The 18,324-nt window shown below is 43.1% G+C and overlaps 3 protein-coding genes and 1 long non-coding RNA gene across 6 annotated transcripts; 2 read left to right on the plus strand and 2 right to left on the minus strand.

Moving 5' to 3' along the window:
* Nucleotides 1-360: 360 nt before the first annotated feature.
* Nucleotides 361-7,660, plus strand: slc7a6 (solute carrier family 7 member 6). The gene is made up of 10 exons (XM_052062533.1): nucleotides 361-468; nucleotides 1,846-2,376; nucleotides 3,601-3,726; nucleotides 4,295-4,439; nucleotides 4,533-4,656; nucleotides 4,753-4,856; nucleotides 4,933-5,029; nucleotides 6,622-6,771; nucleotides 6,873-7,056; nucleotides 7,593-7,660. Exons 2-10 carry the CDS (start codon nucleotides 1,923-1,925, stop codon nucleotides 7,658-7,660), a joined length of 1,452 nt encoding a protein of 483 aa, XP_051918493.1. The 5' UTR covers nucleotides 361-468; nucleotides 1,846-1,922.
* A 499-nt stretch (nucleotides 7,661-8,159) lies between these two features.
* Nucleotides 8,160-11,681, minus strand: slc7a6os (solute carrier family 7 member 6 opposite strand). 3 transcript variants are annotated; one of them, XM_052062545.1, is made up of 5 exons: nucleotides 11,424-11,681; nucleotides 10,156-10,515; nucleotides 9,443-9,652; nucleotides 9,227-9,362; nucleotides 8,160-8,614 (listed from the first exon to the last, which is right to left on the minus strand). In XM_052062545.1, exons 1-5 carry the CDS (start codon nucleotides 11,610-11,612, stop codon nucleotides 8,439-8,441), a joined length of 1,071 nt encoding a protein of 356 aa, XP_051918505.1. In that variant the 5' UTR covers nucleotides 11,613-11,681; the 3' UTR covers nucleotides 8,160-8,438. The 3 variants fall into 3 exon arrangements, with proteins under 3 accessions (XP_051918505.1, XP_051918504.1, XP_051918506.1); XM_052062544.1 differs by having other exon boundaries at nucleotides 10,156-10,530; nucleotides 11,424-11,680; XM_052062546.1 differs by having other exon boundaries at nucleotides 8,160-8,593; nucleotides 10,156-10,530; nucleotides 11,424-11,679.
* Nucleotides 11,682-13,159: 1,478 nt separating this feature from the next.
* Nucleotides 13,160-18,117, minus strand: tdp1 (tyrosyl-DNA phosphodiesterase 1). Its single transcript, XM_052063439.1, has 16 exons — nucleotides 17,995-18,117; nucleotides 16,825-17,403; nucleotides 16,688-16,731; nucleotides 16,341-16,396; nucleotides 16,157-16,253; nucleotides 15,902-15,936; nucleotides 15,704-15,796; nucleotides 15,451-15,621; nucleotides 15,295-15,373; nucleotides 15,005-15,181; nucleotides 14,248-14,296; nucleotides 14,103-14,169; nucleotides 13,914-14,021; nucleotides 13,671-13,773; nucleotides 13,469-13,574; nucleotides 13,160-13,372 (listed from the first exon to the last, which is right to left on the minus strand). Exons 2-16 carry the CDS (start codon nucleotides 17,399-17,401, stop codon nucleotides 13,299-13,301), a joined length of 1,836 nt encoding a protein of 611 aa, XP_051919399.1. The 5' UTR covers nucleotides 17,402-17,403; nucleotides 17,995-18,117; the 3' UTR covers nucleotides 13,160-13,298.
* Nucleotides 13,671-15,871, plus strand: LOC127599475 (uncharacterized). The gene is made up of 3 exons (XR_007962123.1): nucleotides 13,671-13,784; nucleotides 14,985-15,199; nucleotides 15,310-15,871. It is a non-coding gene; the product is annotated as an uncharacterized LOC127599475 (long non-coding RNA).
* Nucleotides 18,118-18,324: the final 207 nt, after the last annotated feature.

Consider the following 18,324-nt stretch of genomic DNA (forward strand, 5'->3'; position numbering starts at 1 on the left):
AGCGCTTTACAAAACAGTTAACAAAGTAAAATTTGAATAAATTTGTAAAATAAAATGTATTACTAAAAATACTTTATTTTAACCGTCTAGCTATAAATATAGTTGGGGGAAGGGGTGAATTTACTACAATAAAAAAATTGGTGATCATGAAATAAATTACAATTATTCAAAATAATGTTGAACAGTTTTTATTCAATGTACAGTATTGAAAATAATCTTTATTCAACACACTGGTCTATGTCGAATATAAAATATTTTAGGAAATAAAATCCATCCACCTTATGTCGATTTGGTACGAAATACATTAAAATAATGGAACGTGTCTTTTCTTGTCGTCACTCAACGATACGGGATGCGTTGACGTCACAGTGTCGCTGCAGACCAGTTGCCTCCAGGTGCCGGTGATGATGCACTCAAACTCTGTGGACGCCGGCTGTCAGACTTCATTTGGAGTAGGAGGTCGCTCAGGTACTAACGGGACGCACACACGATGGTCTTTTTATTTTTATTTAACACACACACACTCACTCACGCGCACATACAGGGGTCGTTTTTAGCAGCTTTTCGTAAGGTAGAGGGTAAGGATGTGCCGCTTTTCAGTGTGGGACAAAGCGCGAATTCAATGTCGCTCCTGGCCGTCAATTATAGTAACGCCGTAGCTCCATAGGGATCGAAAAAGATTAATTCCAAAATAAAACATTTAATTATCCATCTTTTCGAACTAAATGTTATTTGTGCCGCCTTTCAGTGCTTTATTTTGAAAGTCATCCGTGGAAATGTAGCTTTCATTAACGGTAACTTTGTTCTTCCTGGTGTTTAAATAACAGATGCCGGCATATGTAAAAGATGTCCTTTCGTCGAGTTTATACCTGAGATTGAATACCAAAATATTATATCAGTCATAAAATAAAAATAATCTTGATTTGGACACCAATCTGTAATATTTGGTGTCGAATCGTCATCGAGAATGAGCTCGCACGGCAACACTGGTTGTAACATTAGAAAAGGATCGCCCCCAACCTCCATCATGTCAGCTACTCTAAGTAATTTATAGGAAAAATATATGAAAAACGTTATTAAACACATTTTGGTTTTTATTTCATTTAATTATTTATAGAACGAAGATCATGTTTGCAAATGATTATGTATGTTTCCTGAGGCAATGGCTCCTACTACATGGTGCCAGCTCTTTTAACGATATTTTTAAAAAGGAGTCATGAATATTTTTACATTGTGTGTGTTGCCTTTATGGGAGTGCTACACAAACTCCGTGACCTCCACTTGCTTCTTGTTACACGCCTGTGTGACAAGCATTTCCAGTCGTGAGGTTCCACTGAACAGAGGCGTGCTCCTTTTAAGACGCAATCTGCAATGACCTTGGGGTGGAAGTACTGGGGTTATATTTCACAGAACAAAAAGAAATCTTAAGCGTTGAATTTGTGAATAGTGTGTCAAAAATATGCTCCAGATTATTCTATACAGTCGTAAATTGACTTGGGTGAAGTAATAAAAATCGAATAATCAAGGCAGCATAATGCCCTCGAATATGGGCAAAGAGAGCCACATTTTCCAATGCACTTTTAACCCTTTATTGAACAGGACAGAATCAACTCATAAGAAATGGAAATACTCACAAGGGGCTGCTGTTGCCACAACTCATGCCCAGATGCTCAAATGCAGACTAATAGATTCCATCTCAGTCATCATGCTAAAGCAAACTTCAAACACCAAAGAATACAGTGCATATCGTTATTACGTACACTTTATATATGCCACATGAACTGTACTTCCCATAAACTTCCATTTCCTGTCCTATGGTTATCATCACTGACGTGTATCCAACAGCTGTCTGCAGAGGTCACCACCGCTGAACCTCAACTGACCCCGGCCACGCCATCAAGTTGGACCTGGAAGCCTCCACAATGACGTCAAGTAACGGCGCACTGGCGGGACCCCCCAAGGAGAGCATGCAGTTGAAGAAGGAGATCTCCCTCCTGAATGGTGTCAGCCTCATCGTGGGCAACATGATTGGATCAGGCATCTTCGTGTCCCCCAAAGGCGTGCTCTTCTACAGCGCTTCCTACGGTTTGTCGCTGGTCATCTGGGCGGCCGGTGGTCTGTTCTCGGTGGTGGGAGCGCTGTGCTACGCCGAGCTAGGCACCACCATCACCAAGTCGGGGGCGTCATACGCGTACATCCTGGAATCCTTCGGCGGCTTCCTGGCCTTCGTGCGCCTGTGGACCAGCCTGCTGATAATTGAGCCCACCAGCCAGGCCGTCATCGCCATCACCTTCGCCAACTACCTGGTGCAACCTCTATTCCCCACGTGCGAGCCACCCTACGCCGCCTCACGCCTCATCGCCGCCGCATGCATATGTACGTGTGCCGGCCGCTCATCTAATAACGGTAGCAGGCTGTGCATTTGATAATAGAGACTTAAGCCGGCCACTTTCCAGGGGAGGTTTTCTTTATCATATGTTCTATGCACCCCCACTAGTCTAAACACGGCATAGAGAACATCTTGAGTGTTCTTACTTATCTTCCAAGGCTCATAAAATAGAATATTATGTTTTATGACTACCGGTATATAAACATCAGATCAGACTATACTTTCATTAACTCATTCACTCCCAAAGACGTTTTTAAACGCCTTTTCAGACTTGGTCCAGAATGGTCTGGTACTGAATGAGATAAACACAAAAACGTTTGTTTATATCTTATTCCATTTTCAGTGTAGCATAGGTTGGTTTCAACCTATCTTGGACCGAAAAATATATAAAACATGCTTTTTGTGAAAACACATTTTATACACAATTACTTTAATTCTAATAATTTTTGCTTTCTATAAAATACCTCAATAACAACGAAATGTTGTGCTTTTGATGACAAAATAATGTATTGATAAATATTCAGCAGTGTAACAATTTTACATTTTGTAGTAGATTTAACGTGACAATCACTTTGATAAATTGCAAGCTGCTTTCAAAGGCCAACTTTCCAGAGGTCCGCCATGTTGGCGGGCGTCAAAGCGTGGTTTTGATACACGGTGATCTTATCTGAAATTTGACCTAATGCTGCTACCCGCTGGCCATACTATTTTTTTCTGTTTACTTTCTGAGCTTTCTGATAAAAATCAAACAAGTCAACCATGACTTTTCTCCACCCTTTCCTGTAGAAAAATGTTGATGGCAATTGCCGTCATTGGAGCTCTTCCGTTGACAACATTTCACATCAACCGCGCTTGAAAAGTTAATATTGTGTTTGTGGAATATGCACTCGGCAGAAATATCCATACATTTTCATCCGTCTCGGGCAACTGCCATTTTGCCTGACTGACACTTTTTGACTGAAAATGACATCACAGTACCCCAAAGGATCAAATAATCATTAGTGCAAGGCAAAATGGGCGCCCACTGAGATGGATGAAAACCGCATGATTTGAATTATTCATTCACAATTACAATATTAGTCAAACTTCCGTGTTTAGAACAGTGGGGGCACATACAACCTATTATTATAAATCCATTTTTGACTTGACTTCCCCTTTAAAAAGTAATGACATCCACTCCAGCTTGTGTTTGCTCGTACGTGTCTCCTCAGGCCTCCTTACCTTCATCAATTCGGCTTATGTGAAATGGGGCACCCGCGTGCAGGACCTGTTCACCTACGCCAAGGTCGCCGCCCTCATCGTCATCATCATCACAGGCGTTGTCAAGCTGTTCCAAGGTGAGCCAAAGACAAAAATGCAACCAAACAAAAAAACACAAATCTCTGATGAAAAAATCAGTAGGAATTGGAAAGGAAAATGAAAACATCATGTAAAATATGTGCCAAAAATATGAGACGCAAACAAAATTAGAAACAACAATATCCCCCTTTTGGAAAAATATAACAGAATACAAAAAAATACACAATTATATGGGGGGAAAATAGAATAAAAATACTAAATATTTGATTTTAAAGTTACAAATATTTTGGCCAAATATGCCAAAATATTAAAGGGAAAATACATTTCACAAAAACAATCCTGAGATAAAATATCAGGAAACATGAGGAAATTCAAACTCATTCAAAAATTGCAAGACTAAATCACACCGGAATCAGAAACACACAAATATTATGACCTTTTTGAGGACAAAAAAAACCCGACAAATATTTAGGGTGGGAAATAAGGCAAAAAATACGAGAAACCAAAAAAAAGTATATCAGACGCAGTTACAAAATATGAGACAAAAAAAATCTAAGGGGGGAAAAAAAGGTAAAAAAATAAAAGTTTTGCTTTTCTGTTGGTCAGGTTACACTGGCAACTTCGAGTCGTCCTTCCAAGGCTCCACCACAGACGCCGGCAACATTGCTCTGGCGCTCTATTCGGCCCTTTTTTCCTACTCAGGCTGGGACACCCTCAACTTTGTCACCGAGGAGATCAAAGACCCCGAAAGGTTTGTCCCTTTCTTATGTGACCTGCGCCTTTTTTTTTCGGACTTTCCTGCCACTGAATGGGAGCGGCGTGATTCTCCTCTGCTTTTTCGCAGGAACCTTCCTCTGGCCATCGCCATCTCCATGCCCATCGTCACCACCATCTACATCCTCACAAACGTGGCCTACTACGCCGTGCTGGACATGAGCGCCATATTGGCAAGTGACGCCGTGGCCGTGGTAAGGCACAATTTATCAAATCGTGTTTCTAGTCAGCGCTCGAGCCAATTGGACTGACCTGATTCAGATGTGAGGGAATTCCCGTCGTGTGTTGAGACTTTTGCAGACCACGCGTTAGGCATGATGAGCTGGACCATCCCCATCGCCGTGGCACTGTCCTGCTATGGTGGCCTGAATGCCTCCATCATTGCCGCGTCCAGGTAGCATTCGATTCAGCGCGTTTTACTCTGTCTTGGTGTCACATCCACCATGTTTGCTGGTTGTGTGTCTGCGCAGGTTATTTTTTGTGGGTTCCCGTGAGGGCCACCTTCCCGACGCCCTGTCCATGATCCACACGGAGAGATTCACTCCCATCCCTGCTCTCATCTTCAATGTAGGCAGCATGCGCCACTCTTTTCTATTCTACCTGAATTTTCTAGTTAATGCTCGAGCAATCACCATTTTGAACCAATTTGCCAGAAAAAGAAAAGAAGGGTTTATTTTTCAATCCGGTTCAGACAAAGAGAGATTCTTTATCTTTCAAGGATATCTTTACTCAAGTGGTCATGGTCAAGTGAATTCCTTTGTTTTTGTTGTTTACCGAAGAGTAAATAAGGGTTATGACAACCAAAATTAATGATCTTCACTTGATTTCATAAATAATGTCTGTTCCATTACTTTAGCTCACGAGAAAAAACAGCTGGCTTCAACAAAAGTTGAGTTGTTGAACACCTTCAGTTCTAAATACCCCGAAATAAATTTGCCTGCTGATTCATCTTTTGATCAAGAGTAGCCAGATGAGGTGGCTTGGGCATCTGATTAGGATGCCTCCTGGACGCCTTCCTGGTGAGGTGTTCCGGGCATGTCCCACCGGGAGGCGGCCTCTGGGACGACCCAGTAGACGCTGGAGAGACTATGTCACCCAGCTGGCCTGGGGAAGGCCTCAGGATTACCCGGGAAGAGCTGGAAGAAGTGGCTGGGGAGAGAGAATTCTGGGCTTCCCTGCTAAAGCTGCTGCACCCGGGACCTGACCCTGGATAAGCGGCAGAAAACGGATGGTTCTGACAGCCAAAAAATGTTCACTATGCAATAAAAACAAAGGAATAGACCAGAGGTGGGCAAACTACGGCCCGCGGGCCGGATCCGGCCCGTTGGTCTTTTTAATCCGTCCCGCCAAAGATTCATGCACAATTAAGGTTTGATTGCATTCATTTCGTTTGGACTTGTAATGACAGGCATTTCAACACCAGGTGGCGCAGTTACTTCAAGTTGCAGAGCACAGGGAGGAAGGGAAAGATGAAGAAAGAGGGAGAGAGTAATGACCGTGGAAGGGAAAGTGATATGTATCTGATTAAACGAAGCAGGTAACAAAGTACAAAACATTCAGGAGACGCCTGGAGTCGGAAAGACTCAAATCTACGAGACTTTGAAAAACAAGGAAGCGATTTTTACTCAGTCCGATTCTGGCAATTTCCATGCTCGGAGTGAATTGCTTGTGGCTCGAGTAAATGAACTTTTGATGAAGTTTTTGGGCAATATATTGTTGCTTGTGTTGTCACACATGTATGTTGTTAACATACTTGGACGTTCATGTAGGACATATACAATAGTTGTTTCACTGTTTTCATTTAAAAAAAAAAAAAAAGTACAGTATGTTCACACTTTAATGCTTTTGTTCTGTTGTTTGGTGTGGACTGTCAACCTATGCAGTTTTTTATATGTACCATATCTTGTGCTGACTCGGCCCACCTCTCAAATTTTAGAAATCCATGTGGCCCCCGAGCCAAAAAGTTTGCCCACCCCTGGAATAGACCTTATATCCCAATACTTTTGGAGGGGAATGCATGCTTTTCTTGTCAGAGCTCAGGCTGGTTAGTTCAAGGATAGCTTTTAGCCACCACAATTCTCATCCAATCTATTTTGGAGGCGGGGGCGTGGCGGGACAGCAACGATAAAATGATGTGATGGGAGATTTGTTGCTTCCAGTGCTTGATGTCGCTGATCTACTTGACGGTGGAGGATGTCTTCCAGCTCATCAACTACTACAGCTTCAGCTACTGGTTCTTCATGGGCTTGTCCATTGTGGGACAGATCTACCTGAGGTGGAAGGAACCGCAACGACACAGACCGCTCAAGGTAAAGCGACGTTACTCTCACTTTAACGGCGCGCGTCCCAATTCATCTTCTGTTAACGTTTGGAATGAGATTGAAAATGTTTGTGTGTGCGTGTTACGCAGCTGAGCCTGTTGTACCCGCTGGTGTTCTGCATGTGCACCATTTTCCTGGTGGCCGTGCCGCTCTACAGCGACACGCTCAACTCCCTGATCGGCATTGCCATCGCCCTGTCGGGGTTGCCCGTCTACTTCTTGGGTGTTTACCTGCCCGAGTCCAAGCGCCCGCCCTTCATCACCAAGCTGCTGCGTGAGTTGCCTTGTTATTTTAGACATCTGGCTGTGGTTTTGATTACTGTATTTAAGGTAAGAAAGTTTTGAAAACTTATCATTTTATTTGTCCAGTATGCACTCAAGTGTCTGTAGTCAGCTACTGGCTGAATCATGCGTTTTATTATTATAGAAATATACAAATTATTTCTGAGGAGATTTCAGGATTTAATTAATTAATGGACAAATAAAAGCTTTGTTTTGCATTTTAACCATTTTTTTGGCAAACAAAAAGTTCCAGAAGGATTTTCCATTTTCACTTCAAATGCACGTTGAGAATCATATGAAAGACTTCAGCCATTAAAAATCAATGGCCGTTTTTTTTTTAAATTAAAGTTAAAAATATATCATTATTTAGATCCTGATTCAATTTGTCCTTCTTCCAATCATCCTGTCACATGTGGGATGGGATTAATTGAAGAAAAATACTTTTGGGAAATTCAAGTAAAATGGTACCATTGAAGTATTGCGTGTTTCGGTTCTTTGATAAAAATCGTATGTGGCTTGTGTGCGCAGGTTCTGTGACCCGCTGCACTCAGTACACGTGCTTCTGCGTTGTCACCGAGTCGGACAAGAGTGAGTAAGAAACAAAGAGGTCTGTCTTTTTGTTGTCGAAACTTCTCGACTTGACTACTTTTGCGGAATCAAGCGGGAGAATAGTGCACTTAAGTTTCTTCTTCTTTTATTTATTTACCATTGACGCCAACGACTTGCCTTGCGGCTTCTCTTCAAGCGGTTTTCTTTGCTCTGTGTACTTATCCAATGACAGTGTTCTTGTAACTTTGTAGCCTGTGGAACACGTTAACAGGTTTCAGGATTCATTCAGGTCAAGTTCAACAGTGCCTGCCAGACAAATGCACTTTTTGAGCGCTTTGATGCAGCATACACGATAGGAACTGCTGAGGGTGAAAAAAAACTCTTGTATTACCGGTATATTGTTTAATAATATATAAACATTGACCCTGTCCAACTAAAAGCGTGCATTTCTTTTTTTTTTTACATGTCCATCAAAAACATTTTTTGCAAAGTGTTTTGCAAGAAAGTAGTTTTAAGGGATTCACGCAAGAAGCAGCAACATCAGTAAGTGCTTTTAACATTTATTTTCAAATCTGTTATACACATATTTACAAATTAATATCCAACAAGCATTCTAACACATTCAACTTCAACAAACAAAAACGTGGACCAAAATTGACCCTCCCCAAATGTCGGTCCCGCAACACAACACAACCCCACACTTTCACAGTATACAAAACACTCTAGAGCACATATGCAATTGAACACACTGCACGCGAACAGCACAAAGCATACCGAACACACATACGCACAAATGTACTTAGAAAAATAGAAAGAAATTTGGATTCAGTCGGAGTCGTACTTGTCCGTGTCGCCGTCGTCGAGGTCCCGCTGGTGGTTTGGGTGGTGATCGAGCTGTTGCAGCAGCTCTTGCTGGTAGCGTTGCCAGCTCCTGCGGTATGGAAAGTGCTCCTCGTCGTTGTCATCCTCATCCCAGTCGTCTGCAACCCGACAGGAATGGGCTGGTAAGCGGCGTAATGGGCGTCAACATGAAAACAACACTTCCCAGCTTTTGCTTTTTTTTTTGGCAACGCTTCCTGCGTAAGCAGTCGTCACTTGCATGTCGAAATTTCATTTTTGTGTCAAGATTGTTCCTTACTAATTTTCGCCAATTTCTTTCCCAGATATTTTAGCATTTTGTGTGAGTTTTTTTTTTTTTTTTTCATATAATCTTTTGTCGTCGTCATTGTTTCCATTTTTTCCTAATTTCCGGTAAATCCTAACCTTTGTCTTTTTGTGCGTGCATATTTTGTATAATGGTATTTTTGTCAAACGTATTTTCATGTTTTTCTGTTTTACTATTTTTTATTGGTGGGTGGTATCAGCAGCCTTCACAGTACCCGATACCTCGAAACAAGGCTGGTATCAGCCCGATAACAAGGCACTCACCCATCTCTCGTCACAACAGTGGTTAGCTTCTCTTAACGGTGGGAAATAATCACATTTATATGTACCTATAGCATTAATGAAGGTTTGACGATGAAGCAACTGACATTACTTGCAATAGGACGAACGCTTTTGAAATTTGAGGCACAGACCGTTCGGCGTTTCGGTAACAAAAAGAGAAGACGTACGCCCGTAGCGTTCCTCTCTGTCGCTGTCGTCGTCATCGCTCTCATCTTCGGGGTATTCGTTCCTCCAGTTGTCTTCCTCGTTCTCATCATCCTCGTCATCGTATGTCTCACCCTCGCCAGCCTCCTCCTCGGGAACCTGATGACGGCTAATTCCTTACTCCGGACTTCAGGAGACCTTAGCGCCCTCTTATACATAGACACACTAGCAATGCATACCAGTTGTGTGTGGTCTGCGTAGGCCCTCACAGACAGGATGTCGTGGATCCATCCCGGCGTGGCGGTTTCCTGGTAGTAGAGATCGTACACGTAGTCGCTGTCGTGTCCTTCCTCGTTGGCGTCGTTGTGTGGCTGCTGCTGGTCGTGGATGCAGAGGCGCTCTCGTAGCATTTTGGTGTTGTTGCACAGGATCACGTCTGAATCTTGGATCTAAAAAGCATGTTTAACATTTTGCAAGGTGCGCTTGCATGTCGTTAAAACAGTTTTGTGCGATAGCTTTCTTCTTAAAAAGAAAATCTATTGTATTTTTTCTTCATATTCTATATTGACTGTCTCATAGGTTTTTCATATTTTTATACTTTTCTAAAAGTTTGTCATGAAATTGTCTTTCTTCATAATATTTTGGTACTGAACCTATTATGTGTGTATTTAACACACGATTGCTCACTCACTCACGCCAATTTTTTACTCTTTGCGTATTGTGGGATATTTTTGGAATAGCCTTCGCATATGAGCTTTGCTTCAACCGCTTATAGGGACCGTTTTGATTTGGTCCACTGCCATGAACAAATCTGACACATTTCTTGTCGTACTACTGATACAGTCCAATCCGCTTGCTCACTAGAATCATAATTTTGTGAAATTTTTAGAAACCCATCTGTCCTCCTAACTTCTTAATGGGGGTGTGTACATCCAAAATGTCTTCCTCTCACCTTGCTGAGGGATTTGTCCTGTTCCGGGAGATCTTCGTGCAGGAGATCAACGACCAGGACTTCTTCAAGACCTAAACACTTCTCCTGTTTCCGGGCATCTTCCTCCTCCTCTTGCTCCTCCACCGCTGCCACTGTGGCGGCATCGCCCGCCTGGTGTCTCGGCGTGTGGGTGGGTAGCATGAGGCCAGCAGTAGTGCGATGCCTAGAGAGGATCCGGTAACGCTCCTCACGCCGGATGCCCAATTTGGCGCTGCGCAAGTCGCTGAAAATGCGCTGCGAGCTGTTCGCGGACGGCCGCAGGGCATGCGCCACACGGGGTCGGGCCAAGGCCTGGCGGGCCAAGGCCTGGCGGACCTCCGTCTGCACAGGGGCATCCTGAAAGGGGTAAGAGGAGACACCATGAGGTGGCGTCCGTTTTCATTTTTGTACTTTTCCTTCATTACAATTTTCTATAATCATTTTCTTATTTTTACCCTTTTAATGTATTTTTTAAATCAGATGTTTCAGGACAGTATTTGCTTTGTTCCCGGTAAGGTCTTTGAAGCATTTTTTGAAGCATCAGTTTCACACTGCAGTCTTTTAGTGTGATGACAAAGGGCGATATACAAACTGTTCATAATTTTTGAAAGCAGCTTTTGTTTTCTTTACTTTGCTTCTGAATGTCTCCTTCTGAATCTGTTGTTTGTAAATAATTTTAAGTGCAATGTCTTTGCTTGTGTGAGGCACGTTGAGGTGCCTTGTGTATGAATGTGCACTGTTAAAACAAGTGCATCAACTCAACCAAATATTTAATCACCTTTAATTGATGTGCCTAACCGATTGTTTTTTCCCTTAAACATCTCATGATATTGGTCATCACCTCTGATAATATTGATTGCATCCCGAGTTAAAAAGATCATTCAATTCATTCGCTTTGACCATAGAAATAAAAAAAGTCTGGTTCAGTTTAATTTAACTTGGTTGCTGAGGCGCAGAAGCCAACATAACATCATAGGCACACTGTATACATATCGCGCGATGACGTCAGTCGACGTGACGTAAGATTTCCCGGCTAACGGCTACTCGCACAGCTAATAACTGCTCAACGATGCGGCGCGTAAAAGGTAAGAGAGCTACCCCTCATTTAGTGCGTCAACGTGTCTTCCGCAGACGATAAGGAGACAAAAGTCATGTTAGAGGTGCTAAAAGTACTCTTTTAGCGTTTTTCTTTACGTCGTGTTAACGCCACCGGGCACTTTGCTCGTTAGCCGACACCGCGGCCATCTTACCTGTGTCGCTACCGTGGCCACGAGTTTGAACACTGACTTCTCTACGTCGGCCTCGCCAGGCTCCGGTGCCGTCTCACCGGGAGCCTGGTTCGTCTCCGGTCGGATACGCTTGCAGGCGAGCAACAAGGCGTCGGCCGGGTCTGTGCCCCGCTTTCGCTTTACGCGCAGAATCGTGGCATTAGGCTCCATGTTTGTCTGTCGCCTGCCTGCGTGCGTGCGATGCTTTGCCTGTCTGGCTCTGTCTGTGTTTGTCTCTTTGACGTCACGTGACACGAAAGAGCCAGGAGCCCCGCCCATCCGCTGGTCGCGCGAGTTTGCGGTGGTCAAGTCAAGTCAACAGTATTTATAGAGCACTTTCAAACAGCCATCGCTGCATACAAAGTGCTGTACATGGAGCGATTTAACATATACAATAAACAGTAAGACGAATCAGTAATAAGTAATAAGGCGGTAGAAAGCACCAAGCAGTAAAATCAAGAGCAAATCTAAGTCATGCTGAGTCAAACGCCAAAGAATACAAGTGAGTTTTGAGGAGGGCTTTGAAGATGGGCAGCGAGGAGGCTTGCCGAATGTTCAGTGGGAGGTCATTCCAGAGAGATGGACCAGCAACAGAAAAGGCTCGATCCCCTCTGAGCCTCAGTTTAGTTCTTGGTACGTCTAGCAAAGACTGGTCCACAGACCTGAGGCGCCGGGCAGGGGTGTAGGGGCGTATGAGCTCAGAGAGTGGTGCGCAACAAGGTTGTAATAGTTTGGGAGTTTTTATTGTACGGTCCTTTGTTTTTACTTAGTTTTTAATATTATTTTGGGAAATTAAATTAGTTTTAATTATATTTTAGACCAGGTTGATTCATTCTTATTTTTTTAACATGATTTGTTTTAGTTCAGTTTGTATTGGTTCATTATCAACACACGGGAGAATTTTTCGAGTACAATTTGTTTTTCTTCAAAAATGACTAAGTACTGTGGAATAAATTCAACGACAATTTCCACAACTATTTGACTTTGCTTCTGTCGCTGTGGCTGTACAGCAATACCTTGTTTGGAAGGAACAAGGATGTGTGGAAGGATGCAGGCATGGGGTAAACAAGGATGCATGCAAAGGAGGAAGAAAGGGCACAAAGTGGTTAGGCTAAGTGAAAGAAAGGGTAAAAAAATGGGATGGGTAATGGAAGGAAAGAAAGAAGGAAGGAAGGATCTCTGAATAGCACTGCGATTTATCCATTTTGTGTTTGTATTGCACTTAATTGAACGGTGTTTGTAGTTTTTTTTTTTCTTCTTTCTTCTTTCTACCTAGATTCTTGCTGCTGGAGGCTGTAAATTTCCCCAGTGTGGGACAAATAAAGGATATCTTATCTTATCTTATGAAAAGGAGAATGCATGAATGAAGGAAACAAGCTATTGGCAGGGAAGGAGTAGAGATGGTGTGAAAGGAAGGAGGGAGGGATCCAGCCTTGCTTTGATCCTCGAGTCCTTCTTTCTATCTACCTCATTTCTTTACTTCCGAAAGCAAGTAAAAAATATATATACCAAGACCACCTTATTTACATTAAACACGTAAACACAGGACTGAGCAGGTTGGCACATGCAAATAGCGTGAACTTTATGATGCAACAACCTAGAAATTGCACAAAATCACTTCCTCTCATTCAGCCATTCACACGCACACGACTAGTCAGTTTTAATTCTAAGCATTTATCCCTTACATAATTCAGATGCAGTTAAGAACCAAACCAATGTGGGTTGATATCATGTGATCAACTAACACGCTATTTTATTATCTAATGTACAAAAATATGAAAAGAGCATACAAGTAACAGAAATGTGACGGTGTCAAGGACAAGTATAAAACATTAAAAAGTATAAGTGTCCACATTCTTAGGAAGGAACCCAAACGTTGCCGTGTGTGTCTGGAGCCTTGTTGTATGGAATGTTCCAGATCCAAGGTTGATCTGTGAATAAAAGGGGGGGAAAGGAGCATTACTTCATTTAAAAGTATTTTTATGACATGGCATACAGACACACACACATTTTTATAAAATGTTTACCGTTAGGGGTGTAGCATGTCGGGGGTAGATCAAATGGCACGGGAAAACCAGAAGATGACGACGAGACGGGAAACGGGTTTTTCTGAACCGGGAACGTCTTCATGTTCTGCAAGAAAATGACGGTCACCGTCTTGTCTTTCAAAATAATGCACTTGAGCATGAGCTGTTGCGTGTGTGTGTGTGTGTGTGTGTGTTTTCTCACAAAGGCTGAGGGCACATAGAGGACGCCGAGCTCATAGGATCGAACCATCACCTGTGTGTTGTTCTTCTCCAAAGCCCCCCACGCTGCTTTGGACAGGTTGGCGCTATAATAATGGTACTAATTATTAATTATCATTTTTATTGTATGTGAACCATATCCACGTTTAAAAAAAAACACATGCCCTAAAATACACACCTAATTATTCCTCAAAACAATTGGACCAAAATGCATCTATCCACCAACCTGGTGACAAGGAACCATGCGAGCTGAGTGAAATCGGGTGAAACCCTCATGTACGTCTTGATATGGGGCATGGCGTGAGTCCGCCCGGTTGAATCCGCCTGCCATCGGCTACACATACGCACAAATACCCTCTCAGTATTATTAAAATATCATTTACTTTGGTGCAATAAATTCACTGGGAGATCATACTGAAAGTAGGAGTGCAGCCAGAGTTGCTTCTGCGCTGTCTGGATGCTGTAGGGGAGCGAGCCGCCAGCTAATGAACAAAAGGACTCTCAATAAATACCTTGAATAAAAACAATCTCGAAATAAATGCTCAGGAAAAAAAAATCACCAGGATAGCCTTCCAAACTTGTCCTGACATCTTCCACTGATGGATACAACTGCAAAAGAAAACAAATGATGAGGTGTCAATTATTATTCGAGGGTCGGGCTTGAAAATGCACCTTTAATCGTGAACTTCATTTTCAACAGGTTGTAAAACAGAGATATAGGAAGACTGGACGAGTCACAGAAAGGCAGAGAAGAGGCCCTTTTTGGAAATAAGATGAAACACCAGTTTTGAATGTTTTCATTCAGCTCTGGGCGGCCCGGTAGTCCAGTGGTTAGCACGTGGGCTTCACAGTGCAGAGGTACCGGGTTCGATTCCAGCTCCGGCCTCCCTGTGTGGAGTTTGCACGTTCTCCCCGGGCCTGCGTGGGTTTTCTCCGGGTGCTCCGGTTTCCTCCCACATTCCAAAAACATGCATGGCAGGCTGATTGAACGCTCTAAATTGTCCCTAGGTGTGAGTGTGAGTGCGGATGGTTGTTCGTTTCTGTGTGCCCTGCGATTGGTTGGCAACCAATTCAGGGTGTCCCACGCCTACTGCCCGGAGACAGCTGGGATAGGCTCCAGCACCCCCCGCGACCCTAGTGAGGATCAAGCGGTTAGGAAGATGAATGAATGAATCATTCAGCTCTTTGTTTGAGAACAAGTTGTGCAAAAAAAGAATTGAAACGTTAAATAATTAGACATGTGTGCACACAGAAGGTCAAATTAAGTACAGATTGTAAATGTTTCCGTGCATTTTAGATGGCGGTGATGAAGTATACCAAGTGGACAGGAGGGTCGGGCCGAAGAGACGATTTGCCCAGCGTGGTGAGGGTTCGCTGGAACTCCCCCGCCAGCCACTTGGTTTTGTCCACTCCCATAGAACCGATGCTGGAGAATTGGCCCACCACGGGCCACTGGTCCTCGCCGGGGATGCAGTTGGTCTGCTCGTAAAGCAACTGCAAACCGGGGAAGGGGTAAGTGTAAGAGAGCGAGAGAGACAATGTTGTGGCAATCATGAAGATTAACACACACAAGATGACATTTTTGTTTTTTTGTTTGTTTTTTTTACCTTCCTGAGCCTCAGGTGGCCCCAGCGCTCCATGTCTGGCCCCACATATCTGCCAGGGGTGGAGCCCACCAGATACACCCTGAGCACACATAGACCATAGACTGGATAAACTTCATTTTTCCATGTCTACGTGTGCATTTACGCAACAAGACGTGCCTGGTCTCCGAGAGGTCGTGCTCTTTGATCCGATGGATCCACTCTTCCAGCTCGGGCGCCCGATACGATGCCAAATATTCCAGCAGGTCCCTCTTGAAAAAGGTGGGCGACTCGCCGCAAGTGTCGCTGCTGCCTTTTGGTAAGCGTGGAAACAGAGGACTCATCCACATCCTAGTAGCGGATAAGCGGGAAGATTAAGAATCAGTCATTGGGACATGAGTTCAAGTTTTAGAAGTAGTGAAAAGGGAAGCACCCTTGCGTCTTCTGGTACCAGTCAGCTCGGATGAGGTTGGAGGTTAGGATGATGACTCGGAAGCCCTCGTCATACCACAGCAGCATCATCTTCCTGCAATTAATCAATCCACAAAGGAAATTAAATCACTGTCTACGGACGCAAGACTACAGTTTAAAAAAAAACAAACATATTCTACTTATAGTGAGTCATTCATACGTGTGGTGCGTGCCAAAAGCGATATCCAACTTGGCCTGTGAGGCAAAAATGTTCATCATTACTCATATTGAAAAGAACAATCCATTTATTTCAAACGCTTTGAAGGCCAACAAACAGCACGGCGACTCAAATGATTCGCTGGATGCTTTAGAGCAGGGGTGCCCAACGAGTCGATCGTGAACAATCTGTAGCCCACGGACTGGTCCCAAGTCGATGGCCTCACCTGAGATTTTCTTCTCAAAGAGTGTGCTCTACCTGGCAGAAACGAATATGAGGGAAGGGTTGAGCCTGCTGCACCAGCCGAGCCTTGGCCTCCCGCTTGTCCCCATGGACGATCAGTACGGGACGATCCCTGAGTGAAAACGCAGAGAGAAAATGGCAGAAAGGTCCACTTGAGCGTCGCCGTTGTCGACGCAATCATTGCGTGACGGGAACTCACCTGAACTCTGGAGGATACTGCTGAACCATCCAGGCAAGGTCGAAGCAGTAGTTAAACTGTCCCGAACAAAAGGTTAAGTGTTATGATTTCTTCAGACTGTGAAAAGTATGGACAGTAATTGCCCCCTTATATCATTGAACACACAACAAATTTAGGGATAGATAACTAGATTTGGAATTTGAAGTCAATTGAACGATTTCAATCGATTTTTTAAAAAAATGAGTATGGGAAGAAGAAAATGCTCCATATTATTAAAAGTGAAGACAATTTGTAATTTGGGTACAGATTTTTTTATCATGAAACATGAAGTAGACGCACATGATTTGCTTCATTGATTGAAAGCTCACCTGAACAGACTCTTTTAAGGTGCCAAATAATGGTGAGAGGACATCTGCAGAAGAAAACGCAGCACAATTAATCATGAGATAAAACATGTAAAAGAAAGCAGAATTATCTGTTTTAGCCGAGATCGACTTCCACTTACCTCTGATGTGCAGGGCGCCACTGTTGTACTTCCTGTCCAGGCCTGTCACCTTGTTGAGGTAGAACCGAAACATGTCATCTAGGCGGGGAACGCTGGACTCGAAGAAGTCATCGGGTTCGTCAACGTAGTAGACGCGTCCGTGGGGGCTGGGAGGGCGTTCGTCCACCACTTTCTTGCGTTTGGGACTAGGCGCCTTCCTCACTGGTGGTGGGTTATTCTTCTTTCCAGAATCATCATCATCGTCGCTGTCAGACAGCGCCCAGCCAGAGCCGTCTGACACGTCCAGCTTCCTTTTCCCAGCTAAAGACGGAGATGAGTCATACTTGACGGGTAATGTTTGGTTCTTTGCAGCCTGCTGTCTGGCCTCAGAACCGATTACGAGCGTAGGTGTTGGAGATGGTTCCGGCTTCACCTCCACGGAGGTGGCCTCTACTTTGGGGACGGGGGAAGAGAGCGAGCTGTGGTTTGACAAGGTCGCTTGAGGGGACTTGGACAATGTCCTGACTGCAGGAAGCTCATCATCGTCGTCCTCGCTGCTGGAGACGCTCCACTTGCCGTGTTGGCTGGCCTCAGACATATCTGCACACACAACAACTACAACCGTAAACATATTTTTGGGTTAATTTGTCTCTAATATGATGAGACTTGCAATAATAACTATCAATATTCAATTATCATAATTTGTAATAAAATAAACATTAAATAATACATTTCTTAAATATAAAATAAAGCAAAATATTAAAAGGATGTTAAGTTATTACAGTAGAGCATTAATATTACGAAAAAAATGTAATAGGGAAAATAATGTTTACATGCTTTCTTAAAATATACACAAATAAATAAATACACTTTTATCCTATAAAATTAAACTACATGTAAATTTAAAAATCTAGTAGGCACGGTATTATAATGTATTTTTTTCCTTTTATTTTTTGCACGTTTTCAAAGAAAAAAAATGCAAATACAGAATTACGTCTAACCAGGCAATGTATACATCGAAAAATAAAGTGCAATACTCTGGCTGAAATTGTATCCATTCTCGACGCTTTTACTGTTCAGTTTAACCATTTCCATTGTACATGCAGATGTGCAAAGCAGATCGCATAAAATGACTATCAAGAGAGCGGGTGTTGCATTAGCAATAAAATTACATTTATATATATGTTTTACCTTAAAGCCACGCTGCTGGTGTGGATTTAACAATGTAGCGGGTGTAGATATTTGGGAAGCAAGAAAACTTCCATTGGTAGGAGCACAGGGGATAGTAATGTGCCCTTATAATATAAATCCGGGTAGAAACTCTTAATAAGAAACGAGACGGCACTTGCCTTGCGCCGGAATTATCAATCCGGGTAGAAACTCGTCAAAAATATTTCGATTTAAAAAGCTTCGGCAGGAGTGAGAAAACGTGCTCAAATGCCACGTTTATTTTTTTAAAGGAAAAATACGCCAAATCATTCGTAGATGAGGTTCGTAAAATATAGTGAATTGTTTACATCT

The sequence above is a fragment of the Hippocampus zosterae genome, chromosome 4 (assembly GCF_025434085.1).
Source record: "Hippocampus zosterae strain Florida chromosome 4, ASM2543408v3, whole genome shotgun sequence".
Taxonomy (NCBI): domain Eukaryota; kingdom Metazoa; phylum Chordata; class Actinopteri; order Syngnathiformes; family Syngnathidae; genus Hippocampus; species Hippocampus zosterae.

Coding starts and splice junctions, on each gene's coding strand:
- slc7a6 (XM_052062533.1), top strand. CDS start 1,923: ATGACGTCAAGTAACGGCGCACTGGCGGGACCCCCCAAGGAGAGCATG. Junction 4,857..4,932: donor TCCATCATTGCCGCGTCCAG/GTAGCATTCGAT, acceptor GTGTCTGCGCAG/GTTATTTTTTGTGGGTTCCC. Junction 5,030..6,621: donor TCCCTGCTCTCATCTTCAAT/GTAGGCAGCATG, acceptor TGTTGCTTCCAG/TGCTTGATGTCGCTGATCTA.
- slc7a6os (XM_052062544.1), bottom strand. CDS start 11,612: ATGGAGCCTAATGCCACGATTCTGCGCGTAAAGCGAAAGCGGGGCACA. Junction 10,531..11,423: donor TGGCCACGGTAGCGACACAG/GTAAGATGGCCG, acceptor TACCCCTTTCAG/GATGCCCCTGTGCAGACGGA. Junction 9,363..9,442: donor ACGCAGACCACACACAACTG/GTATGCATTGCT, acceptor AGCCGTCATCAG/GTTCCCGAGGAGGAGGCTGG.
- tdp1 (XM_052063439.1), bottom strand. CDS start 17,401: ATGTCTGAGGCCAGCCAACACGGCAAGTGGAGCGTCTCCAGCAGCGAG. Junction 15,937..16,156: donor CTCATATTCGTTTCTGCCAG/GTAGAGCACACT, acceptor TTTGCCTCACAG/GCCAAGTTGGATATCGCTTT. Junction 13,575..13,670: donor TCTATGTGCCCTCAGCCTTT/GTGAGAAAACAC, acceptor ATTTTCTTGCAG/AACATGAAGACGTTCCCGGT.